General features: G+C 39.9%; 1 protein-coding gene across 1 annotated transcript in view; it reads left to right on the forward strand.

Moving 5' to 3' along the window:
- Positions 1–1,631: 1,631 nt before the first annotated feature.
- The window catches only part of LOC135706815 (uncharacterized), a 277,123-nt gene continuing 253,135 nt past the window's right edge, over positions 1,632–25,619 (forward strand). The window contains 4 exon segments of the mRNA XM_065228484.1: positions 1,632–1,769; positions 2,426–2,658; positions 2,718–2,800; positions 4,308–4,449. Of these exon segments, the coding sequence (XP_065084556.1) occupies positions 1,632–1,769; positions 2,426–2,658; positions 2,718–2,800; positions 4,308–4,449 (596 nt within the window).

The following is a 25,619-nucleotide window of genomic DNA, read 5'->3' on the forward strand; positions in this document are numbered from 1 at the left end:
GTTAGAGCAGCTGCCAGCAAAAGATTGTAAACAAACCAATACTGCATATGTGTGCGTTCCATAGAGAAAAAGACTATAGAAAGAAGGTCGCTGCTTAGGTTGTCGAGAATACGTAAATTCCCCTATGTCATAAAATAGCAAACGTACCCAAGTAACACAAATTCATAGAATTATGTTCAGTTAACTGCTTTACAACTAAAACCAGTCATACAAAGGTTATATAAACTGTTTTAAAACATGTGTGGCGCTAGGGTATCGTTCTGCTAAAAAGAAATGTGAACACCTTGAAAAAAATTAACATCTATTAAAAAATCGTCACTATCAAGAACATCCAGACAAATCCAGACTTTTTATTACAGAACAGCCAGATTTTTCAAAAAATCACTTGGCAACCCTGGCCGTAACACTGCAGGAACTTTGCTGGACAGGACAAAGCGTATGGAAAAGTGTAGGAAAAGTAGGACGGGAGGCAATCGGACCAAACAACCTGCATGCCGTATCGAACGACAATGGCCAATGATGCGTGACCTTCGTAACCTCCCGTGGTATGGTAGTCAGAAGTACCTTTTTCCCTCACAAGGATATCCGGAAAGCCACCTGGCCAACACACAGAAACCCAAATTGATCACATTCTAATCGACGGGAAATTCTTCTCCGACATTATCAACGTTCACACGTACCGCAGTGTGAACATAGATTCGGGCCACTATTTAGTTGCAGTATGCATGCGCTCAAAACTCTCGATGGTGCATAATACCCGTCGATGTCGACCGCCGTGAAGACGAGATGCCGGAGTTGCCCAGGATTACACGCAGCAGCTGGAAGCTGCACTACTAACGGAAGAGCAGCTTGGCGCAGGTACTCTTGAAGATGGTTGGAGGGGCATCCGTTCCGTCATAAGTAGTACTGCGATCCCGGACCGAAGAAATGACGGGTTTGACGGCGAATGCAAACTGTTACTAGAGGAGAAGAATGCAACACCGCACGAAATACAATGTGGAGCGATACAGACAAGCACGGAACAGACAAATCCCGGTGTGTTGAAGGAAGAAGCGTCAGCGGGAAGACCGAGATCGCGAGGCGATAGAAAATCTGTACCGTGTAAACGACACACGGAAATTCTACGAGAAGCTAAATAGTTCGCGCAAAGGCTACGTGCCGATATGGGCAAGGACTTGGACGCTAACCTTCTCACGAACGAGTGTGAGGTGATTAAGAGGTGAAAGCAATACTATGACGAGCACCTCTACGGTGATGCAACAGAAAACGAAGGTGGCACGGAAACAGACCTCTCAAGTAACATTGCAAGTTTTATAGAGGTTTTATAGCATTCTACAAGTCTGAATCGTGTTCTACAGAATCCTCATAAAACCAAAATTGTTACTTGGGCTGGGAGCAGAAGACGACAGGCTACCGCAGGAGATCGGTCGGCTGAAGAACAACAAAGCAGCTGGTGTAGATCAACCACCAAGTGAGCTATTAAAATACGGTGGTGAAACACTGGCTGGAGCGCTGTACTGTGTAATTGCCAAGAAGGAGGAAAGCGGAGACATTTGTCGGAGGAGTGACTGAAAGGCATCGTATGCTCAATCTACAAAAAGAGTGACAAGTTGGATTGCCCCAACTACCGCATGATCACACTGCTGACCGCCGCCTACAAGGTACTCTCCAAAATTCTATGCCGCCACCTGTCACCATTTGCAAGTGAGTTCGTGGGGCAATATCGGGCGGGATTTATGGGTGCCCACGGACAAAATATTCGCGATTCGGTAGGTTCTGCAGAAATGCCGCGAATACAACGTTCCCGTACATCATGTGGTCATCGATTTCAAATCCGCATACGATAAAATTGATCGATATCAGCTATGGTAGATTATGCACGAGTACGGATTTCCGGATAAACTGACGAAATTGGTCAAGGCTACGATGGATCGAGTGATGTGCGTTGTTCGAGTATCGGGGACACTCTCGAGTCCCTCTGAATTTCGAAGGGGGTTACGGCAAGGTGATGGACTTTCGTGTCTGCTTTTCAACATCACGTTAGAAGGTGTGATCAGAAGAGCTATGATAGACACGAGTGACATGATCTTCAGGAAGTCCATCCAGCTTCTTGGCTTCGCCGATTTCATCGACATCATGGTACGGAACTTTGAGACGATGGCGGAAACGTATATAAGACTAAAGGCTGAAGCTAGGTGGATTGGACTTGCCATCAACGCATCGAAGACGAAATACATGAAAGGAAGAGGTTCTAGGGAAAACAATGAAAGCCTCCCACGTCTAGTTTAGATTGACCGTTGACGAAATCGAGGTGGTCGACGAGTTCGTGTATTTGGGCTCACTGGTGACCGTCAAAAACTGATACCAGCAGAGATATTCAAAAACGCATTATGGCAGTTAATCGTGCCTTCTATGGACCTCGGAGGACGCGCCACCGAACGAAGTTGACTATCTACAAGAAGCTGATTACACCGGTGGTCTTTTACGACCACGAGACCTAGACGTGAAGGACCAGTGGAGTGGCGTTTTCGAACGGAAGGTGTTGCGTACCATCTACGGTGCAGTGAAAATGGATGACGAAACATGTAGGAGGCGAATGAACCACGAATTGCACCAGCTGCTGGGAGAACCATCCATCATCCACACTGAAAAAATTGGGTGACTGCGGTGAGCGGACGACGACCCAGTGAAAATGGTTCTCGAAAACAACCCAACAGGAATAAGAAGAAGAGAACGCAGCGGGCAGAGTGGATCGACCAGGTAGAAGGCGATCGTGGACGCTTCGTAGACCACGAGGCTGGTAGCATGTGGCCATGGACTGAGTAGAGTGCCTCCTTGGACAGCAGAGGATATCAAGGTCTTAGCCTGATTGGTAAGCTTGAGTTAAGATGCCTATACTTTGATGGACAATTTAAGCTTGTTATTAATGCAGGTTTCAATCAAATAAGCAGCTTGCCAACCATTTGCTCGTTTCCTTCTACCGCCCCGAGTGAGCTGTGTCGCACGGGCTGCTTGTCATGAAAAAGAAGGAAGAAGATTATATCATTATTGCTTTCCAATTCTGACATAGTTATATCATTCGGTTCGTTGATCGCTTGTCATTTTGTCATTTGGAGATATTTTTGATTTCTTGGTAAGAAGTGATTTTTGGATCATCTTGCATCTTCATTGAATTTTCGTAACATGACACCATCATTTTGTACCCTTTTGCACGAATGGTCCGATTAAGGTCACGAATTTATGCTAAGAAAGGTTTTCACAAGTTCTAAGAGCTCATGAAATTTTACTTACCGAAAGTATTTGACATTTCAACAGTAACAAAAAAAAACATAATCATCCGGCTGTTTATAAAGCTGTTTAAAATTGAAGTGTAATATATTTTTATAATAAATAAAACTGAAGCAGTCCTTAATTTCCATGGATAACACAACTTGTAAATACAGACAGGAGTTCGACTGTGCACGTTCATAATAAAACAATCAAAATAATAAAAAAAAATCATGCTCATCTTTTTCTTCCTCGCATTGAAAGCTTATTGCTAATCACATATTAGCTTATTGTGAGCTCTCAACTTAGTGCTCTATAGATGTACTTCTACAGTTAATAATTGAGAGCTTTTGATGTCTAACAATTTTTGCATTAGTATAATTGAGTGGCAAGTATAATCATACTATATGTCCAGGGAAGTCGAGAAATTTTCTAACCCATAAAATTCCTAGACCGGACCAGGAATCGAACCCAGCCACTTCGAGCATGGTTTGCTTTGTAGCTGTGCTTTTCCCGACTGAGCGAAAGGAGGCCCCATGCTCATAATGCATGTATTTTGGTGGACTGTCCTAATAAGTTGCAATGCATTTTTAAATATAATAAGTGTTATTCTTATAGTAAGCTACACTCTGTATCATAATCTCTAAAGCATGGATATCATTTTTAGTTTGAAATTTGGATCTCTCAGATACATAGCTATTTCCAATACAAGAATTTGGTTTTCTTGAAAATTAAAGCTATTGAGTAACTCGAAGCCGTTGCTCCAACCTCTTTTGATTAAAAAAAACTAACCGATATGAGTAAACTGATATTACCCTTGATGTAACCGTACCCAAACATGCAATGTAAAACTATGTGGTCCAAGACCGAAAATTATGTACCTGATTCTGGGAATAGCTCATGTCTTTTATGCAAAAATGTAATTTTCAAAGTGACGCTCGTATACCACCAAACAATTCGGTCAACAAGTTTAAATTATTCACGGTACAATTCGGCAAAATTATTCTGATACATATTTCTCCACCATTTCTCGCCCACAGGTTCGATTCCTAGTGCACCGGAGAACATAACCGTAACGTTCCTCACGCCGACCTCGGTCCGTGTTTCATGGCAAACCTCGATGGATCCGCACACGATGCCAGTTGACAAATATGACGTCACCTACAAACCAACCGATGCCAGGTATGCCAAGGCTTTTGGGAGTCAACAACGAACGTCCCCTTCCCCTTGCCTCGCCTCACATTTGCCTCCTCAAATCCTCGCTGAAAATGAGATGCTTTTTGCCTTGCTTCCTCATCAAATTTGTCTTGCCGTTTGTTTTTCATTCGTCATAAGTGCACTTTCCACATTTCCGTTGAAATATGTGGGTGATTTTCCCATTTCTACTCGAAACTGTTTGTCTAATCAACTCATTCGATGGATGGCTGCCGCTGTTTTTTTAGACTCAAAGCATTTTCGGAATGTACATACAAACACGTGTAATCATCAACATGACATGCGTACATTTGTCCTTAGAGTGTGATGATGGAGCTCATTGAAACGTATATTGTAATTCCTCCATTTATGCGGTGGGTGGTACCGTTCAGCCACCACTGTGCCTAGGCTGTTCTTCAACCAAGTCAAGCTGAACAATGCATTAGGTCCTAAGTAACATTGAGCGATTCTCTTCAGCGACTTTCTCGTTGGATAATAACGTGGGTACAAAACCGATTCTTGACGTGTTTGCCGTATTAGGGAACATGCATAAATGACGTAGCATTTGAGGGGGGAGGTGGGGGTTTCATAATTTGTGACCGGCCATGTATTAGATATAGCCAAATACGCTACGAGGGGGGGAGGAGGGGTCTAAAATTGATCAAAAATATGCTACGTCATTTATGGATGCTCCCTTAGAAGCTAGATAATAGCTCCTTTATAAGATCTGTGTGCTGAAAATAGCTGGGAATGTCTTAACATGGCCGTGAGAAAGTCAACAAATAGAATCTGTTACTGTGGACCTTATACATTGTTCAGCTTGAAATACGCTGATTTTGTGTGTGTGATTATTGTCAACCATCTACCGAAAATCAGCTCAATTGGTTGAAGGACAGCCGAGAAATAGCGGAGGGTGGACGGTTCCACCCCCCGCATAAATAGAGGGTTTTCTGCATTCCATATCCACGTGTGCAACCCCATTGTTCTCATTGTCACTACGTGTTGTTCGTTACAAAAAGACGCGCATGTTGTTATTGAATAGTTGATGAATGTATTGCTATGTGTTTACTGTGTTATGTATCTGGTGGTTTCAATGAGAATAAATTGATCCATGTTGTTCCATGTTGGGGTTGGTTTGTAGTAGGGAAATGCGGCTCGCATATGTAAGCGAACTTTCATGATTGGAAAAGAAAACGGAAAAAAAATGTAAGATGGGACACCTTAACTTTAAGAACGCGTATATCTGCCCTCAGCTTTGTGTTCATTAAACATTGTAAAACGAGAAATGCCGACAGCGATAATACCTTTACCTATTGCCACAGGGGGTAAACAGAATCTTTAAGCTTAAATTTGACCAATCACTGTTCTGAAACATTATATAACCTCAAGGATTTCTTTTACCCCGTTGCGATAATAAGTAAAAGTATTGCCCAAGTCGTTATTCACCCTATGTGTTGATAGAGAAAATGTCAGTACAGAACATTTACTCGATCGGGATTACGAACCCGCCGCTTATAGTACGGTTTTGCTCTTGCTCTAGGTCTAAACTAGAATGCCAAGCCAAACATCTATAACCTATACCATTGTTATTCAATCTGATTTTCAAAAAATCATATTGAGGACAATTTAAGAAAGATTTTCCATTTACATTCAGTAGTACAGGTGTCGCTTTATTCTTGTCGCTACATGCATAATACTCTAATATGTTTTATAGTGTGCTTAGAAAGTACACATGCATACATACCGGATCATACCATTGTCAGCTCCAACGACGAACACACATCATAACGGCACACATATAACAGCAACAGCACGTTGAACACAGTTATGCAATAATGGAAAAGCAATCCTACATCATGAATGTCTTGCGTTTCATAGCCGTAATGGTAATTGACTTTTAATTAAACCTACCGATCCAGGAGCCGTGGGAGGAAGACTTCCAATGGACCTGTGCCGCAACTGTGGGATGATCTATTGCAAAAATGTTTTGCATAGGGGAAATGGATGCAATGTCGGCCTAAGTGCCCCTAATTTGGGCCCATACATACATTCAGCAATCGACTAAATTTTCAATAGCGACCAAATATATCCATTAGTACCGTCCCAATGTCGCGTTCATCTAGATAAAATTGATAAATAGCAGATTTTTAGCGATGGGCCCAATCTTAGATCCATAGGCCAACATTAGTGCCATTTCCCCTATTTGAAGAAAGCAAATCTGGAGAAGCATGAATTTACTCTGGAAAAAAAATGGTTAGGTAAATTATTAGTTAAGAGTAAGAGGATTGAGAAGAGGTGGGTGTCAGTAAATTTTCCCTCATTTAGCGTGCAATAACACTTGTCGGCAAAATTGAATATTGTATTGTACCCTTTGACCAAATGCAATTTATTTAATAGAATTCAAATATGTTCTCAGCATTGTTGTAACACGTACAGTTTTTGACGGGTTTAAATACACAAGTACGTATTTTCATGGAAATTTGGTTTGCCTCCCTGCCAAACTGATTTTCTGCGCCACTCTTAGAAAGTTTGGCTTGGGTATTATATAATGGGCCTTGTTGAATCCATACGTAAAGTTAAAATTTATTAGCTAGCAAAATTGTTTAGAAAACGGATATAGGGGAAATGGATTCGACTAAATTTTATACAGCGACCAAAATATCCATAAGAACCGTCCCAATGACGCGGTCATCAAGATAAAATTGATAAATAGCAGATTGTTAGAGATGGGCCGAATCTTAGATCCATAGACCAACATTAGAGCCATTTCCCCTAATTGGGTTTAAAGATTTTGAATACCCAAATCATTATTAAGGCTAAATTTACGGAGAAAATCGGGCAGAAACATATCGAACATCTTAGCACTCCTCAAATCACCATTAAGGCCATATTTCCTTTATGACACTTCGTATAACTAATAGCAATGGCTATTAATGGGTTCAAAGATTTGGAGATTCAATCGCCCCTCAAATCGTGATTTAAGCCTTATTTGCAAAGATTAATGCGATTGAAAATTTGTAAAACCAGACAAAAGACGGCCTAACTTCCAAAGGACGGTGTATGAATCCAACTTGACTAAACAGGTTATTAAAATTGCCAAGAAAATGGGTACTTTTGAGCATTTCAACCCGGTTTTCTTAAAAATTCTGCATGATAAAAAACTACAAGGTACATCACTATGGGGTTGTACGCAATGGTGCCGTAGGACTACGTGGTCTTTTATAATAAATCTTATTTGTAAACTACAACAGGAGCTTCTGATTTGTGTAGGAATAGGTATTTGAGCGGGGTTTTCTCTGTTTATACTCTTTAGTATGACGCGCTTGACATAGATGGCCCACAGCAACTCACGAAGAGCTACTGATTCCGATCAATATCGGTGCGGCTTCATTCTCCTTGTATGGATGCTAATGTGGACTGCATCTCGCTGCTTGCATTCAGCCTTTTGTTAAGTACTGGAGGACAATGTTCAACGCCACGCGCCAAAAGCAATGTTGCTGCCGACGACCGGACACCACCACACATGGTGATTGGAAGTGAATCCGATCAGCGGTTGAGACCAGCCTTGATAGCTTGCTGCTTACGGGGAGCCTTTTGTTGTGCACTACTCATCACGCGGTGATTTGCAATTTTCAACAGTGATGTTTAAAAAAAAATAATTAAGTTTCAAATGATGTTTCGAAATATTTCTGATCGATTGGTGATAAAATGATTGAAATTGGTCCAGGGGCAGTTGAGTTATTAACGTTCAAAATCTTTCATAATTTTGTTACTGTGTTCCTTTTTTTTGGTTTTCATAAAGTGTACCCCTATGTAGAAATCACAGACGTAGTCCTACGTCAAAAAAACTACCGTCACATATAGATTCAGCAAGATCCATTCTATAAAATTCGAGTCAAACTTTCAAGGAGCGGAGCCGAAATCTGGCTTGGAATAACAGGCAAACCAAATTTCTGAATAAAACATTGATTTAATATCAATTTTCTATAAAAAGTTTTCATATTCTATTTGGGTGATGCAATATTCAATATGAGTGTTTAAATAATCTTTCGAATAATTCTATATTTATGACGGGTAGTGTATTTCGCTGAAATAAGACCAGTGAAAAAGCGCATGGGTTTCATGGAACACAGAAAAAGGTTTTCAAAAAGAGGGCTGGAAAAATCGGGTTATTACTGTATACCATTTAAAAAATATATTTTTAGATTAAGCTTATTTCTAACATACACCTTAAGGGGCTGTTTAAAAACTACGTAGACAACTTTTTTGACGTAAGATTACGTCTTTCAGTAACAAAAATCCAAAATCGACCGCGTTTCGAAAAGTGGTCAGGTTTTGACCACTTATAACTGTGTCAATAGCGGATAGATTTTAATTCTAAAAAAGCCAATCGATTGGAAATATTTATACCCTTTATTAATTATCAATGGTTCACTGTTGCAAAACTGTCCAACTGTTTCAATAGTGATCAAAATTATCACCGATCGCCTGCAAAAAGTGCTTTCCTTTATACCTTCAAAATCAAATTGTATCCGGTCTCGCCGAACGGTGCTTATTCAATCACCGTGTGTGGTGTTAACTGGTCAGTCATCATCAGAAGCCGCATCAGCAGTGCTTTCGGCGCGTGGCGTTGAACATTGTTCTCCAGTGTACAACAAAAGGCTGCCTGCAAGAAGCGAGCAGCAGCCCACATTAGCGTCCATTCACTGAAGAAGGAGGAATAAGCCACGTGAGTCGCTGTGGGCCAACTATGCCAAGCGCGTCACCCTCGTGCCACACAACATACAGCTCACCAGCCTCATCTGTGTTGAACACCCTAAAAGCTCAGCATTACAAATCAAAGTTTAACGTGTGTGTACTGGTTGAGACCTCCCCTATTTAGCTCAGTCGGTAAAGGTGCAGCTACAAAGCAAGACCATGCTGAAGGTGGCTGGGTTTGATTCCCAGTCCGGTCTACGAATTTTTCGGGTTGGAAAATTTCTCGACTTCCCTGGGCATAGAAGCATGATTGGACTTGCCACACAATTATACCAATGCAAAAATGGTACAGGCATCGAAAGCTGTCAATCAGAGCTGGTAAATATCACGGCCGTCATGTGACAATGAGAAAACAGGTCCTTTCACTATCACGAGACGAAACTACCTATCATTAGCTTGCTTGTCATTTTCCAATGATCAAGCACTCATGAACATAATTCTCAATAACATTTCCAACTAATTTAGATGAATTTAAGCAAGCAACGGTTTGTAATCGGTAGAGTGATTATCACCCATATTCTTGTTTTCGTTCGAACCGTATTTTCCCTCGGTACAAGTAACATTAATAGAAATAAATGAGCTATCACAAATCTCTATCATCGTTTTCTCATCCGATGATAGTGGCAGAAGTAATTCTGTAAATATCGCGTGAGATCTTTCATTGAAAATGACATTTGCCAGCCCTGCTCTCAATTAATAACTTTGGAAGTGCATCTAGAACACTAAGTTGAGGGCACGCAATAATCTAATATGCGATATGCAATAAACTTGAAATGCGAAGAAGAAGAAGAAGAAGAAGAAGAAGAAGAAGAAGAAGAAGAAGAAGAAGAAGAAGAAGAAGAAGAAGAAGAAGAAGAAGATGAGCAAATGAACATTTTATTTGCATATTGAACACAGCTGAACAATGGTTGCTACGTTTTCGGGTGAAGCAAACTCTTAAATCTTAGGTTACGACTCAACTACAACACTCCTCCTTAACCAACGATGCCAAGCAGTTTCTTGAAAGCTTCATGATTCTGCTTGGTTAAGAATTTGGTAAATCAATCCACCGGTTGCTGCTTGGTAGAAACGTAATCCAAAGTAACGTTGCTTGTGTCCTGTGCATCTCGGACAAAATGGTATCGCATACAAATGTGCTTCGTTCGGGGGTTGAAGCCTTGGTTCCTGGCAACACAGATTGCCGACTGGTTGTCACATCGGATCGGTATTGAATGATTACCATCGAACTGCTCCAGTAGCTGCTGCCACCAAAGTACCTTTTGTGTCGCCCTGGAAAATGCGATGTATTCCGATTCACACGTCGATAAAGCCACAACTTTCTGCCGCTTGCAATCCCACAAAATCGCTCCTCCCATCTTGCTGAACACATAGCCGGTGGAACATTTCCGATTGTCCGCATCTGCTCCCCAATCCGCATCCGTACCGTCTATTGTGGATTGCCTTCTGAGGAATACTCCAAACGATTTCCAGATGTTCCTTACAGGTAACGCATTATGCGCTTCACCGCCTCCCAGTGTCTACGACGAGGATTGCTGCTAAACTTGCTGCGGTTGATACGACTACCATAACAAACTCGCTCTGTAACATAGCGCGATCGAAGTGGTAGAAGGATAATGATATATTGCTTGCCTGCTTTGTTGCAATATACACGGATGAGGACATAGCTTGATCTGAATCGAGAAAAGACATAACAAAAAAATTCCCATTAACACCCGTGTATCATCTTCGGCTTTATTTCGTGGAGCAGCTAGACAACAATTTGCACGTTTCCTTCTACCGCCCCGAGTAAGCTGTGTCGCATGGGCTGCTTGTCATGAAAAAAGGAAGAAGATTATATCATTATTGCTTTCCACTTCTGACATAGTGTTATCATTCGATTGTTGTTCCCTTGTCATTTTGTCATTTGGAGATATTCTTGATTCCTTGGTCGCGAGTGATCCGTAGACCCAAACAAAGCTTTGCTTCTCCTAAATTTTTCATCTTGAAGCGATTGTTGAGAAAAGTCTTTATTTTCTTCTTCATCTCTTGATCGTTGGTGAATAGAAGAAAATCGTCTACGTTGTTGGTTACAAAAATCATTTTATCTCCATCGATCTTGAAGGAGAGGCAGCGATCCAATAACGAACACTCCAATCCAAATTCACGCAGTGCTTCGTCTAGCTGAAGATTCCAAACCTGATTTAACTGTTTCAAACCGTAAAGTGCTTTCTTCAATCAACAAACTTTTGACTGATTCTGGATGAAGCCCTCTGGCTGCATGTAGATAGGGTAAACGCTCCTATAGTAGCGGTACGTTAGAAGCGTTAGGTTCCTATAGTTGGGTATGGAGACTCAATACACAACTATAGGAACCTAACGCTTCTAACGTACCGCAACTATAGGAGCATTTACCCTAACCTAGTCTGTCAACTTCCCTTGTAGAAAAGCGGTTACTGCATTTCCGAAGGTCCGAACTGCAGCTGTTGGCCGCACACCGCCTCCACTGGTAACTGTGCTATCCACCAGTGTTTCTTCACCTTGAGAACTTGAACCATCCCTTGGGATCATTTCAGGAACTTACACGAACTGCTGGGTTTAGCTTCGCCTTGAAAAATTCTTCGGGCTATGGCCAGATCTAAGCTAATTTTATTTTCATATTGAACGCAGCTGAACAATGGTTGCTAGAGTACAGCAAACTCTTAAATTGTAGGTATTACTCAACTTTAAAAATTACTCGACCATCACGACAAAACGGTCCTTTTCAAGACCACCATAAATTCGTTAAGGAGTATTTTCTTGGCATTAATCAATTTTAAAGACTGTACTCGAAAAAATGCAACAGACAAAAATGATCACCAAAAATTCATTTTAAGTTGGATATTTTTGAAACTCTTTTATTCCCTGAGTATTTACACACACATATTAGGTGTGTTTTTGCACAGTTGGTTTATTCAACCTGTTCTCCTAGGCTAAATGCCCGCACCTTGGACTTAACTTTTTTTTTAATTAACGTCGGTCTCTGTTCCGCAATCTAGTGCCCATCACCGACGAACATCGATTGCCAACCATTGACGGCAATCGAATGTGCAGGAAGGCTGCCCAACCACTCAGCTTCCTGACGCGGGATTTGGCCACCGTATTCTGTTTATCGGTTCGGTTAGGTGCCTTCCTTACCTTGAAGTCCGGCCCACTTAATTGTCTGCTGGACAAACCAAACCTTCGTTGCGTTCACGGGGTCGGTCGTCTTTGCTTTTCTTCCGCTTCCAGCACACCACTGGGTCGTCTGGGTCTCCTTGAACGATTTTACTACACGGGACACGGTCGAATTGTCGATTCTAAACTGTTTCGCGATCCAAATGTGGGGCTAGCCTGGATTTTCCACGACCGCTCTCATGTTTTTTTTTGTCGAAGCCCTTGCTTGGAAGTCAACTTGATAACTACTTGTCAGATTGTGACGAGATTTTGCATATGTAAACATTACACTCTAGATCAGTTTTACTCAAAATTTTATCAATTTTACCCATGCAATAAAAATTTATGCACAAAATAAAGCGTTGCATATTTTTTTTCGATTACAATATTTAATACGCCAATCGATAAGAATGTTTTGCTACAAATCTGTAAGAATGAAGGCTTTATGGGTTTTCAGAAGGTTACTATTGAAAATTGCACGAATATCCAACTGTTGATATGATTATTACACTTGCTTTCCCTAACGCAGATTTCAAAATCGAATTCCATCCGGTTTCGCCAAACGGTGTTTATTCAATCACCGTGCGTGGTGAGAAGTAATGAACGATCTTGGATCGAAACACAAAAGATCGATTCTTTTGGTTCGGTCAATCGATTTTTTGAATCGATCTCAAACACGACAAAAATCGACTGAATCGAAATGAAAAAATTTCAGTGCATTTGCATTTGAAATTTAAATATTGACCTGTACCTGGAGTCTTCAGCTCACGTTCGGCCAGTTAAAGTTGTGTCTGAGCAGATCTATAGTACCGAAAGAGTATACGATGATTGCACACATCTGTCCCCTCAACAAAACCAACCGGAGGCCTGTGGGATATTCCTGACGAAATGGTAACGAAAGTTATTAATCTACATATGTACAAACATTCACTTCTTATGACATATTTCAGGTTCATCAGTCCTCTGCTATGTCAGAACTGGATCGCCATGGGGCATATATGCAGAATTCCAAAATTTCTTGCGCTAGTTTGTTTTTCCACGCCCTAATAAACAAATACCATAAACGAACTGTATTCCGGGTGGGTAAACTATCCCACAAATAGTTTGGATGATACCACGAACACGTCGTTAAGCTCTTTTTTATGGTTATTTTTATTAGGGAGTTCTGTTGATCTTTTTCGATGATGGGAGAAAATCCGTAGTATATATCCCCATGTAAGTCCCATTGCTTGAGACTATTAATTAAGAATGGTAACAAGTGTTCCGTCAGAGAGGCTATTCTTCAAAACTGAGGAAACCACACAGAATCGATATCGGCTCAATGCAAAACGCATGGCTTAATTAACTTTCTTGGGATCCCTCGCGGATGAGTTTTGCGATATCTGAATTAAGTACTTTCCGTACTTTGCTGCTTTAACACTCCGACCATCTAACCGTTTTGCTTCATATGTTAATCGTTCGTTTTTTAAATCGTTTATTTAATACTAATAAAACGAATATTATAACCTGTTAAATCACTTACCTAATCAAGAATCCTGAGCAAAAACTTCCACATGTCAAATGAAATCAAAATAGTAATTTGCTATATTCTCACGTAGACCATCTGGTAAAGAGTTCGATCCGCGGTACACGGTATATACCGTAAAGCATGGAGGTGGTAGCATCATGTTTTGGGGCTATTTTTCTTGGTATGGAGTAGGATTTGAATACAAAGAAATCATGGAGGAGGTTATGCTGCCTTATGCAGAAGAGAACATGCCTCTTATATGGCATTTTCAGTAAGACAACGATCCGAAACACACTTCTAAGTATGGGAAGGGTTTCGTGCAAACAAAGTATCGGTTATTTCATGGCCTAGCCAATCTCCTGTCATCAACCCCATCGAAAATGTATGGAACGAGCTTAAAAGAAAGATATCTGGTCAAACATGTTCAAATAAGGACCAACTATGGACCACAGTTCTAAAAGAGTGGTATGCTATACCATTGGAATTTTTTCAGTGCTTGGTTGAGTCAATGCCAAGAAGATTGAACAAGGTTCTACTTTAAAATGCACTGCGGTTACTAAGCGTCATCAGCCTAATAAAACTAATGCGATTATTTCCAAGCTTTCTTTGCTATAGTTTTACGCAACACGCCTATGTCACTGACCAGGCATATTTTATACATGATTCTAATGAGGGATTCATTTCATGTTTTAACTTTGAGTTATCTCGCGCAATTTCTTAATTTTTATTACACTATCAAATCTTTAATGCTTAATCGAATAAAATGAAACTGAATGAACATAACCTCAAATTTCGCATTTTCTCAAACACCTATTTTAATGACCAGCAGTGATGTATTTTTTTTCCTTTGGTTTGTTTTTTTCCGTCGATCTTGTTTTCCGTGCTGAGCACCAATGCTACCGATGTGCCAGGAAGGCAGCTCCCACACCTGGACCCTACCTATCGACCCATCAACTCATGAACCGGGGACCAACGGCTTTACTTCCCATCCGAAGGAAGGCGTGATCAGAGATGTTATGCCTCAGAACATCCCGGCGGCGCCGACTGGGATTGTACCCAGGCCTGCTGGGGTGAGAGCTTAATGCTTAATCGAATAAAATGAAGCTGAATGAACATAACCTCAAATTTCGCATTTTCTCAAACACCTATTTTAATGACCAGCAGTGATGTATGTTACACTCACAACAATCACTGCGTACGTACTACACAATTTTATTCTAAATGATACCAATCATCAACTAAATGACTATTATAGGTGAAATGTCATAACAAGATAGCTTATGTAACGTAATATCAACTCTAGACTGAACTTGGCTTAATTCGCACAAACTTTCCTATGATCCGTTATATTTGAAACATATTTGTACCATTTTGAAAAATGAATCGATTCAAAAGATCGATTCAAAAAGATCGATTCAAAGTGATTGATTAAATCGGTGAATCGATTATTTTCAAAAAATGAATCGATTCACTAAGATCGATTCTTGCCTCATGATCGCCTAATGCTAGTGGTGAGTGGTGGTGCCCGGTCGTCATCATCATCAGCAGCAGTGCAGCTAGCTATCAAGGCTGCCCTCAAGAGCCCTCGATTCACCGAAGAAGGAGGAAGAAGTCGCACCGCTACTGATCGGATTCAGTTGCTCGTCGTGAGCCACTGTGGGCCATCTATGCCAAGCGCATCACCCTCATCCGTGATGAACACCCTAATAGCTCAGCGTTACTCAACGACAAAACGGTTCTTTTCAGGACCACCATAAATTATTGTTGCTTAAGAGTTAATTTTCATTGAACGTTCGCCCGCCTAGCTTGCAGTTGAACTAGCCAAAAGGCTAAAAATCTCCTTCATCAAATTAAAAAAAAAACTCTCGTCCTGCTGCCCGCCACAAAGTTATTTGATAATGTACTCAGCTTTTGAAATTCAGTTTATTTTTCATCATTCTGCAACATAAATAAGTAATATGTAATATGGCGTGACGTACTTTAAAGTATTTTGAACCGGTTTGTTATATGAAATACAATTTTATTATCGAATTTTCACTTCGGTTACTGTAAGTAAACATTATTCAGTAGGTACCTGAAAATTGGCTGTACATGTTTGGAAACGAATGAGGATGGGATACAAATTTAATTTTGCCATATGAAAAATTAATTCAATTAAGGATATTGAATGTCACCTAATTCCAAAACTTTGAATTGAATGTGTATTTATGTTAGAGAAAACATGTATAAATCAATCTCGTAGTCCTACGTCAATAATGCGGTCGTGCTTGAGACACAACCCTTCTTTTTTTGTCTAATACACAACTACACATGAGGAAAAATAAAGCTACCCTAGCGGGTTAACATTATAATTAAAACAAATATCAATTCTCTATTATCATTTTCCTGGAAATGGCATCAAGCCTAAAATCGTAACGGTTGACTTGGTAATTTCAATCGCTATCATCCACCGCGTACGTACATTGACTAATGCAGCCAACACGACACACCGACTTGCTCGTTTCCGGGCTATTGATTTCTCATTAGGTCTACAATATAATGCCATCATTGATTGGATAATTCCTGCATAAGCAAATTGATGTGCATACACAGACATAAACCAACTTTATCGTTACTTCTTCCAAGCGTATGATGACCTGGCTTTCATATGCATATACATATGGGACAGGTAAATATCATAAAAGCACCGTCCTACCCCTTGTGGCAACCATGCTGGAATGATAGTGTATGACATATGGAAAGTCACCGAGCAGCTATGTATTGGTCTTTCCTGACCTTTTTCCTTTTCCCAACAAAAAAAAAAAATGACTTGGAAAAAACGCCACAATAGTATCATTTGGTAAATTGCAACCAATCACAGTACACAGCACATAGGTTGTGGAATAAAAGGCACGATCACGTTTCATATCTCGATTTCATTTGATTTGCTGGTCATTTCCCGGCATTTTCGATCTTGCAGTAAGCAATCTGTCGGAATGAAATACTCCCATCATAAATCGTGGCTTCCGCAATTGATGACTTTGCCCGAGAACTATTCGTATATGTTTTCTCTCTTGAGAATACATTTCGTTTGGGAGAAATGTAGAGGCGGTTTGAAATAGTGCGTTTTCTGTTTCCCAGCTATTTATTGGTCATTTACTCAGTTCTAAAAAATAGTGTGCGTGTGTTTTTTTTAATGCAAATATAGATAGTAAATGAACTTTAGTGAATCATGTAAGTTAGGAAGCATGCCGTTGCGAAATATTTCTTCAGTTTGCCTATCACTCCAAAGGGCCTGGGTTCAATCCCAGGCGGCACCACTGGGATTTTTTGAGGCATACAATCTCTGGGAAGTGAAGCCGTTGGTCCCCGGTTCACTAGTTGATGGGTCGATAAGTAGGATCCAGGTGGGGGAGCTGCCTCCCTGGCGTCGGTAGCATTGGTACTCAGTACGGAAAACAAGATCGACGGAAAATAAATCAAATAAATAAGACTTGTAAGCAGTTGTCTTAACAAGTGGAATGAGCCAGATTCTCTGTCCACTTGTTATCAATTAATATTGAATATTGTTCACAACTCTGTTTTAATAATTTGATCTTTTTTGAATGACATTACCGGTCACATCAGGTCGCACGCTCTTGGGCACAAATAAATATATGCATGGAACAGCATCAGATGGATTGCCTTGTCTTGTCTTTCCCACACAAAGTGAGAAAAATCACACGAAATTGTGTCCTACCCATCATTTCCCCACGATTGGCGGTTGTAGGACGAATAAACAAACACACACACAGTCCCATATATTTCAATTCATATAACGATTGGTGGAAACGACGAAGTGGGCAATGAAACTTCCACTCTGTATGACGGGGAAAGTTTGCCGGCGTGAGGTGGGTAGAAGAAAACTGCCAAACTTTGCAACGGCCGTCACTGTGTGTGGCCTACGTACCTAAGTGTCAAAATGTGCAGCCAAATTTCAATTTGGTTTATGGGAAAAGTTTAGCCGGCGAATATTTTGTCCTGGGAATAATTTCCTAGAACGGTTTGACATTGTTTATTTTACGTGCTGGAAATGTGTGCAGCAATTGAAGATCTTTTATTAACAAATTGATGACTTATTTTAGGGAAGGGACCGTGCACTAATTACGTAAGGAATATTTTCAAATTGTTTAACGCCACGCTCCTCATATTACAAGATTTTTTAAGATTTGGATGAACCCCCACTTCCACCCCTTTTAAATCTTAGTACGGTCTTCAAAATAACCATATTTAAAGATTTTATTCTAAAAACCGTTAGTCATAGAATAAGAGAGCAAACAAGTTTTTTTAAGGTGCTTTAACACTCTTGGGCCATACGTGACTTATCCGGGATGATATTTGAACTCGTGACTTTAGCGTGCGAGGTATGGATGCTATTTACTACGCCGGGGCCGTCTCCCAAGCAAAACTAATGATAAATAATCTTTTAAATTTGTCGAACCTTTTAACGGAATCCCTTTATGCTAAGCTTTGAGTGTGTTGGTTTATTTCCTCTTTTAATTCCGTTATAATTGATTATCTTTTGACAGATACGCGTATTTCGTCTTTGCAGACTTCATCAGTGCCAAGTACTCAACAACAACAATAGGAAATAAACCAACACACTCAAAGCTCTTCATAATGATGAATGGAATTCATATTAAATTATAAAATAAAATGCTTTACTTCTATTCTAGAAAAGCAACAACAATAGATAAATAACACAGGGTAAAAGTCTCTAATATTGGCCTAAGCTCCCGTAATATTGGGTCCATGCTTAAATTTCAAAGCAAAGCAATTTGTTAGGAAAAATAGGGAAAATAATTGTGTGCATCACTTTAAATAATAACCACAAACGTCTGCATGTATGCAGATCACACTCTAGCTACACACATAACACAATTTTGTGAATTTCAAATACCAACTAGAGAAGGTTTATAAATATAAAATTACACGTTCAACTATCTGAAATTCAATAAATTAATAATGAAATTTATACGTTCGTGTAAATTCATATCGTTGTTCGTTGAAAATTAAATCAGTTTGTTAGGGAACTTCGAAATTTTGACATCCATATAAAAACGCTTGTATATGTTAAATTCAATGCAAATGATAACTCTATTAAATACTTTCATGTAACAATAATGTTTTTGGTCGTATGTTTCAACTAAAGGCACAAAATAAATCAATGTGTCATATGTAAATTTACAAAGATTTGCTGAGTAATTTTACACAAGACTTAGGCACGATAGGCTAACAGTGATATGCTCTCGCAGCATCACTGGTAAATAAATATAAGATAAAATCAATCCTTTAAATTTGTCAAACCTCTTAACGGAATACCTTTATGAAGAGCTTTGAGTGGGTTGGTTTATTTCCTTTAAATTCCGTTATAATTGCTTATATTTTGACAGATACGCGTATTTCGTCTACTACTTACAGACTTCATCAGTGCCAAGTACCCACTCAAAGCTCTTCATAAGATAAAAACCAGTTAGTCGTTGAGCTTCCCTGTAGTAAAACTTAAGTTCCGCTGAATTTCATTGAGCATTGCACTAAAGTTTCCTGAAGACTTCATCGACATTCTATAAAAATTTCGCTGACGTTTTCTGAGATGGTCTCTGAAAATTGCTCATGATAAAGATTGTACTCGAAAAAAATGCAACACTTTCTTTTGGGTATAACTTTTTATAACATAGGTCAAATTTGATGAAATTTTGAGTAAAACTAGTTTAAAGTGTAATATTTACATGTGTAAAATTTCGTCACAATCTGTCAAGTGGTTATCGAGATGCAAGAAGTGCTTCGACAAAAAAATATGGGAGCGGTCGTGGAAAATCCAGGCCAGTCCCACAGGTGGATCGCGAAACAGTTTGGAATCGACAATTCAACCGTGTCCCGTGCGGTAAAATCATTCAAGGAGACCCAGACGACCCAGCAGTGAGCTGGCGGCAGAAGAAAAGCGAAGACGACCGACCCCGTGAACGCAAGGACGGTGAGGTATTACTTCAAGCGCAATCCAAACCTTTCGATTCGGGGCGTGGCCAAGAAGGTCAATTCTTCCGTCTGATTAGTCTAGCAGATAATGAAGCGGGCTGGACATCATGTCTTCAAGGTAAGGAAGGTGCCTAACCGAACCGATAAACAGAATACGGTGACCAAATTCTGCGCCAGGAAGCTGTACCACGAGTGGTTGGTGCAGCCGAAATGCATCGTGATGGACGACGAGACGCACATTGAAGAGGACGCCAAGCAGATCCTCGGCTTAGGCAAGTCCCCCTGGATGTTTCTGAGGAGTTCTGGAAGAAGAAAATCGACAAATTTGCCAAGAAGTACTTAGTATGGCAGGCGATCTGTGGTTGCGTCAAATTCAGCAAGCCGTACTTAACGGCCAGCACCATCAACGACCAAATATATAACGAAGAATGCCTCCAGAAGCGCCTGCTGCCCTTCCTCCGGTCCCACGAAGGTCACACTCTGTTTTGGCCGGATCAGGCATCGTGCCATTACGCGAAACCGGTGATGGAGTGGTACGAAGCCAACTATAAATCCGCCAAACTCGCCAGAATTTTGCCCTATAGAAAAATTCTGGGCGATTATGAAGGGCATGCTCCGGAAAATAGAGAAGGTCTTCAAAAACGACAAGGATTTGAAGTGTGGATGAAAGTGTGTTGCACAGGATTTGATGGGTAGAGTTAAGTCCAAGGTGCGGGCATTTAGCCCAGGAGAGGAGGTTGAATAAAGCAACTTTGCAAAAACATAGCTAATATGTGTTTATTTATTCCCTGAGAGTTTCAAAAATATCCGACTTACAATGAATTTTTGGTGATCATTTTTGTCTGTTGCATTTTTTTCGAGTACAGTCTTTACTTCTTTGAAAACTTCCAAGAAATTTCCAGAAACTCCTAGAAATTCGTAGAATTTCACTGAATTTCTTAAAACTTCCCTGATATTCGTCGAACTTCCCTGAAGCTCGCAAATTTACCCTCAAGTGTGTATTCAGCAGTGTTCATTCTCAAACCTCATTAATTGAGCCTCCCTGAAAAAATAAACGCGCATGCGAATGTGGCAAACAAAACTCACGCTTGAGATTCTCATGCATTTTCACGCTCTCACACTCACAACGTCAACAACATTCATAAAACCCTGGCCAATACTGCTTTGCCATTGATACATCCACCTCATTGATGCAAGAATCTGTCTAGTTGGCCCACCCTGGAGAAGGTTCTGAAAGGTGTATTTTCGAAGCTCTTCAAGATTGATTTACTACAAAATGGTTGTATGATAAACGCATTGAGAGGCATTTCAAAACCGTATTTAAGCTACAATAAAAGCTATTTGGCAACAATTTAAACCATTATCCGAGCCATTTACCCTAGTCACTTGCTAAGTCCACTATAAAAACAACAATTAAGATAAAAAAGGATTAATAAAAAAAGTTATTTTGCTTTCAAGAAATCCCGTTTTTTTTAAATGGCTTTTATGAAGAAAACTTGCAGACAGAATTGTATTTATCTAAAGCCATTTTACTTGATCTTAACCCGTTCAGATTTATGGCAGCATTTATGGCGGCAATGTAGCCTACAAAATGTTAAACGTTAAAGTTTGTATATCTTTCGATAGTTGCCCTCTGCGATCCAGCGTTCTTCCAGGCGATTCTCTCCCGATGGTTTGGAAGCAGTTACTCAGAGAGTGTACGATACTGTTTTACAACATTTCGCATTTCGCACAGCTGTAACCTCGATAGTTCCCGAAAAGATCCCCTTCTTCCGGATAGTTCTGGAAGTGCACCATCAAACAATGCAGGAATGTACAGATGAATGGAATTTTACGAAGAGATGACCTTTTCACCGAATAAAATCGCAGCTATGGATCGGAAACCAACTAGTGTCCGCTAGCTGACAGTTTCAGTGGTTTGCTGTCTGTACTGATGCAAGTTATTCCGATCGTCATCTATTCGTAAGGTCTGGAGAAGGCTGGTCTGTTTTCAGAGTGTTTTGACAATGTTCTATGAATTTGAGGACCACGCTCACTTCACTCTTCTCCACCAGATGCACAGCCGTTGATGGTACCGGTTCAGCCGGACGTGCTGGTTCTTCTAAAGAACTAAATATTATTGAAATCGACTTCGCTTCGTTAGCATCGCTTGAATTTTTCATCATACTTCGTTTATCCTTCGAGATATCCTTCGAGATATCCTTGTCATAAATTTGACTTTTATTCACTATGAGGATCCTTTAAAGTTCAGTTTGTAAACAGATGAGATTTTATGATACACTTCAAAAAGCCTTAAAGGCAACAATATATGCTTTTTGCTTTCATTTAAAACCTAATGGTTTTCATCAGAGTGTCGCCTAGTTCGAGATCAAGAGCACATTGCTCTCCAAACCTTGTGTTCACAATCCCTACCCTGCCATCCATTTGTTACAATTTGTTACCCCTAACCTCGAGATAGCCGCGAGTAATCGGCCCCCGCTCTACTAACGTTAGTTTTAAGTAATTTTGTTATCTAAACAATGAATATCGGCTCCGCAAAGCTACAGCAAATGAGCATGGAAAAATAAACGAATTATTAAAAAAAAAAACTAATGGTTTAATTGTTGCTTTTATAATGATAGAACACGTTTAAAGAGTATATTATCAAGACATTAATAAAACGACGAGGCTCGGTAGCTCAGTGGTTACCGTTTCTGCTTACTGAGCAGAAGGTCCGGGAGTTCAATCCCAGGCCCGTCCCCTTCCTTGCAATTTTTCACTTTGCCCTATTCTATACCCACTAGATTTTAATGAAAACAAATTCTTCTTTAACACCGATCGCATCACTTACCACAGTGTGGGCCCTGATCTAAAAAAAAAAATTGAAATTGGATGAGTGCGCGCGCGTGTGTGTGTGTGTGTGTTTGTGTATTATAATCGCTCTACCAAAAAACGATCCCTGCGTGTGCGTGCAACCTTTCCCCACATCCAACATCCCAGTGATTTCTCGTGGAAGCGCAGAGGATTTCTCGGTTTCCTTCACAGCGAGTACCACGTCAACACATTCCTTCCTATTCCCTAGTTGACCTGCATTCGGACACGGCCGGCGCTGGTATTGCTAAATATTAGATCTCCAGTTCTTACACATTGAGGATGAGTGTTAGTCCCAAACATCATCTATTGGTTCTCTGTGTAATTGCAGCTGATCTGGTAATAACAGAGCAGCAACCGTGGGCGGTCAATCTGATTATGATTATATATATATTATCAAGACATTAATAAAAATCGCTAAGGAAGTTTATGATTGATTTAAAGAACAGTTTTATGGTGGGATTGAGAGCTATTTTAAATTTAATTTTAAAACAAGAAAAATTTTGACTTCTCGCCAGACTGTAAAAGGTGTTCAAAACAGCGAAAAGGTGAACTACTAAGCAGGAACGTTTTACATTGTGAAATGCTGTATTCAAACTAAATCGATTGTTCATTGCTATTATAAAACCATCATAAATCAGAGTGGATGCCAAATGATTGCAGAATTGTAACTTGGGTTATGACGACTTGGTTTGGGGAGAACTTTTATTTCATGAAAGCAGTTATTAAATTATCACTTTTGATTTGTACGTTTTTCAACGATTGTTTTTAATTGGAAAAGCATTTATTGTAGCAGATTGTGAGAGTTATTTTCTATCGATTGGTGAATTTGGATTTTAATTTCATCTTTTAATGACAAAGTTATAAGCGATGAAAACCTTACACCTTTTCGTGACGGTCGCAATTTTAGATTTTCGAATTGCCCCCAGTACCTTCCCGTAAGACGTAGTCTACGTCAAAACTCAGTGAAAAACTACATACTAAAGGATCCACCTCAATATTTACATTGAACCGATATGTGAATATAGAATCTCAGCAAGATTAACTTTCCTATATTAGTTTCGAAGAGTATATTTTCCTTTCAATACTAAATCAAACTATTATAATATGCGTCAAAATAAAATAAGAGTGACTTGTGGTCTACCTCGCTAGTACCACACCCAAACCCAAAGTCAGTGTCTTTACATACACGTGCTGCGACATGGCTTCGAATGAAATGGTGATGATACTGTCACTAGCGGCTAGAACTTTGGTTCTCTCAAGCCATATGGTTCATCAGAGACGGAAGACTCACTAATCCACAACGTCCGCCCATGACGGCACAAAGCCACGACATGAGCTAGAGATGCCGGCTATAAAACCACCGTCTCCAACGCTCCATTATGACATGAGATTAAGCCCTCCCACCAACGTCAAGGTGCAAAACCTAGCCATGGGGAGGGTTGCAAAGGGTTTTTTGAATCCAAATTTTCAAACATTGATTATGGAAATTCCCAGATTTCAAGTGGTGCCAGTATTTTATGAATTATGAATAAGTAATAAAAGAATTGATTTTCTAATTTCAAAATTTGAATCTAGCCGCAAAAATTTTAATAATTTAAATAATTAATTGTTCATTTTGAAGTTAAATTTCTAAACTATTTATTTTGTTATGGAATGGAGCAGCAAAAATAATCTCGTGGTCCGAAGAGATGAACTAGCCTTCGGCTAAAAATCTCCTAAATAAAGAATTTAAAAAAAATCTCATAGTCCTACGTGTGGTCCTGCTTTGGACACAACTATTATCTTTTAAAAACTGATTCCCGGATCTTACAGAACTATGACATAGAGATCTATAACAGCTATATTATCATGTGCTATGTGGCGGCACCTTTATGAACATACAGTTACTCACAAAATTGAGCGTACACGTCTGTTTCCGAGTTTATTTTCAGATTTTTTTTCTTGTTTAAAGTTAAAAAAATATATTTTTTTATTCTTCCATATTGTTATTATTCGATCTTTATGATGAGTGAAAGAAAAGTACAAATGGTGATACTTATGTCTTTAATAAAATCAAATGATAAAATGACAAGGTTTTTCGCGACACAAAATTGAGCGTACATCAATTCAATTCTTATGAAAACTTATAAAAATGTTCATGAATGATCGATTTCGTACTGGATTTAGTACTTGGTGTGTCCTCCTTTGGCATCAATAACATCTTTCAGTCGGCGGGGCATCGATTCCACCAACTTTTTCGTGACTGTTGATGGAATCGAATTCCATGCTTCCATTATCTTCAACTTCAAGTCGTTTTTGTTCGTAGGATGGCTTTTCTTGACCCGTACCTTAAGTTCATACCACAGATGTTCGATCGGGTTGAGGTCCGGCGACTGAGGTGGAGAGTTCAACTGCTTTGGCACATTATACAGCAACCATTCTTTGACGATGTGAGCTGTATGCTTTGGGTCGTTATCTTGCTGGAAGTAATAATCCGATGGGAGCTTGAGTTTTTCGACAGTTGGCTTGACATGTTTCTTCAGGATGTTCATATACAACATCTTATCCATGGTTGTGTCGATAAACTCAATGTTTCCTGTTCCACTGGCCGCCATCGAACCCCAAAGCATAACGTTCCCTCCCCCATGCTTTACCGTTGGTTTCAAGTTCCGTGATTTGAACGCTGTATTTGGTCTTCTCCAGACGATTTGCTTTCCATCGGAACCAAACAGGTTTATTTTGGTCTCGTCCGTAAACAAAACCCTTTCCCAGAATTCAACAGGCTTTGAAACATACTTTTCCGCAAACGCAAGACGCTTTTTCTTGTTCACTGCCGAAATGAACGGTTTGTTACGAGCAACTCGGCCGTGTAACTTATTCTTCCGAAGGGTCCTGC

This window comes from Ochlerotatus camptorhynchus, unplaced genomic scaffold (assembly GCF_037179485.1).
Source record: "Ochlerotatus camptorhynchus isolate MF236.1 unplaced genomic scaffold, CSIRO-AGI_Acam_v1.1 ptg000291l, whole genome shotgun sequence".
Lineage (NCBI taxonomy): Eukaryota > Metazoa > Arthropoda > Insecta > Diptera > Culicidae > Ochlerotatus > Ochlerotatus camptorhynchus.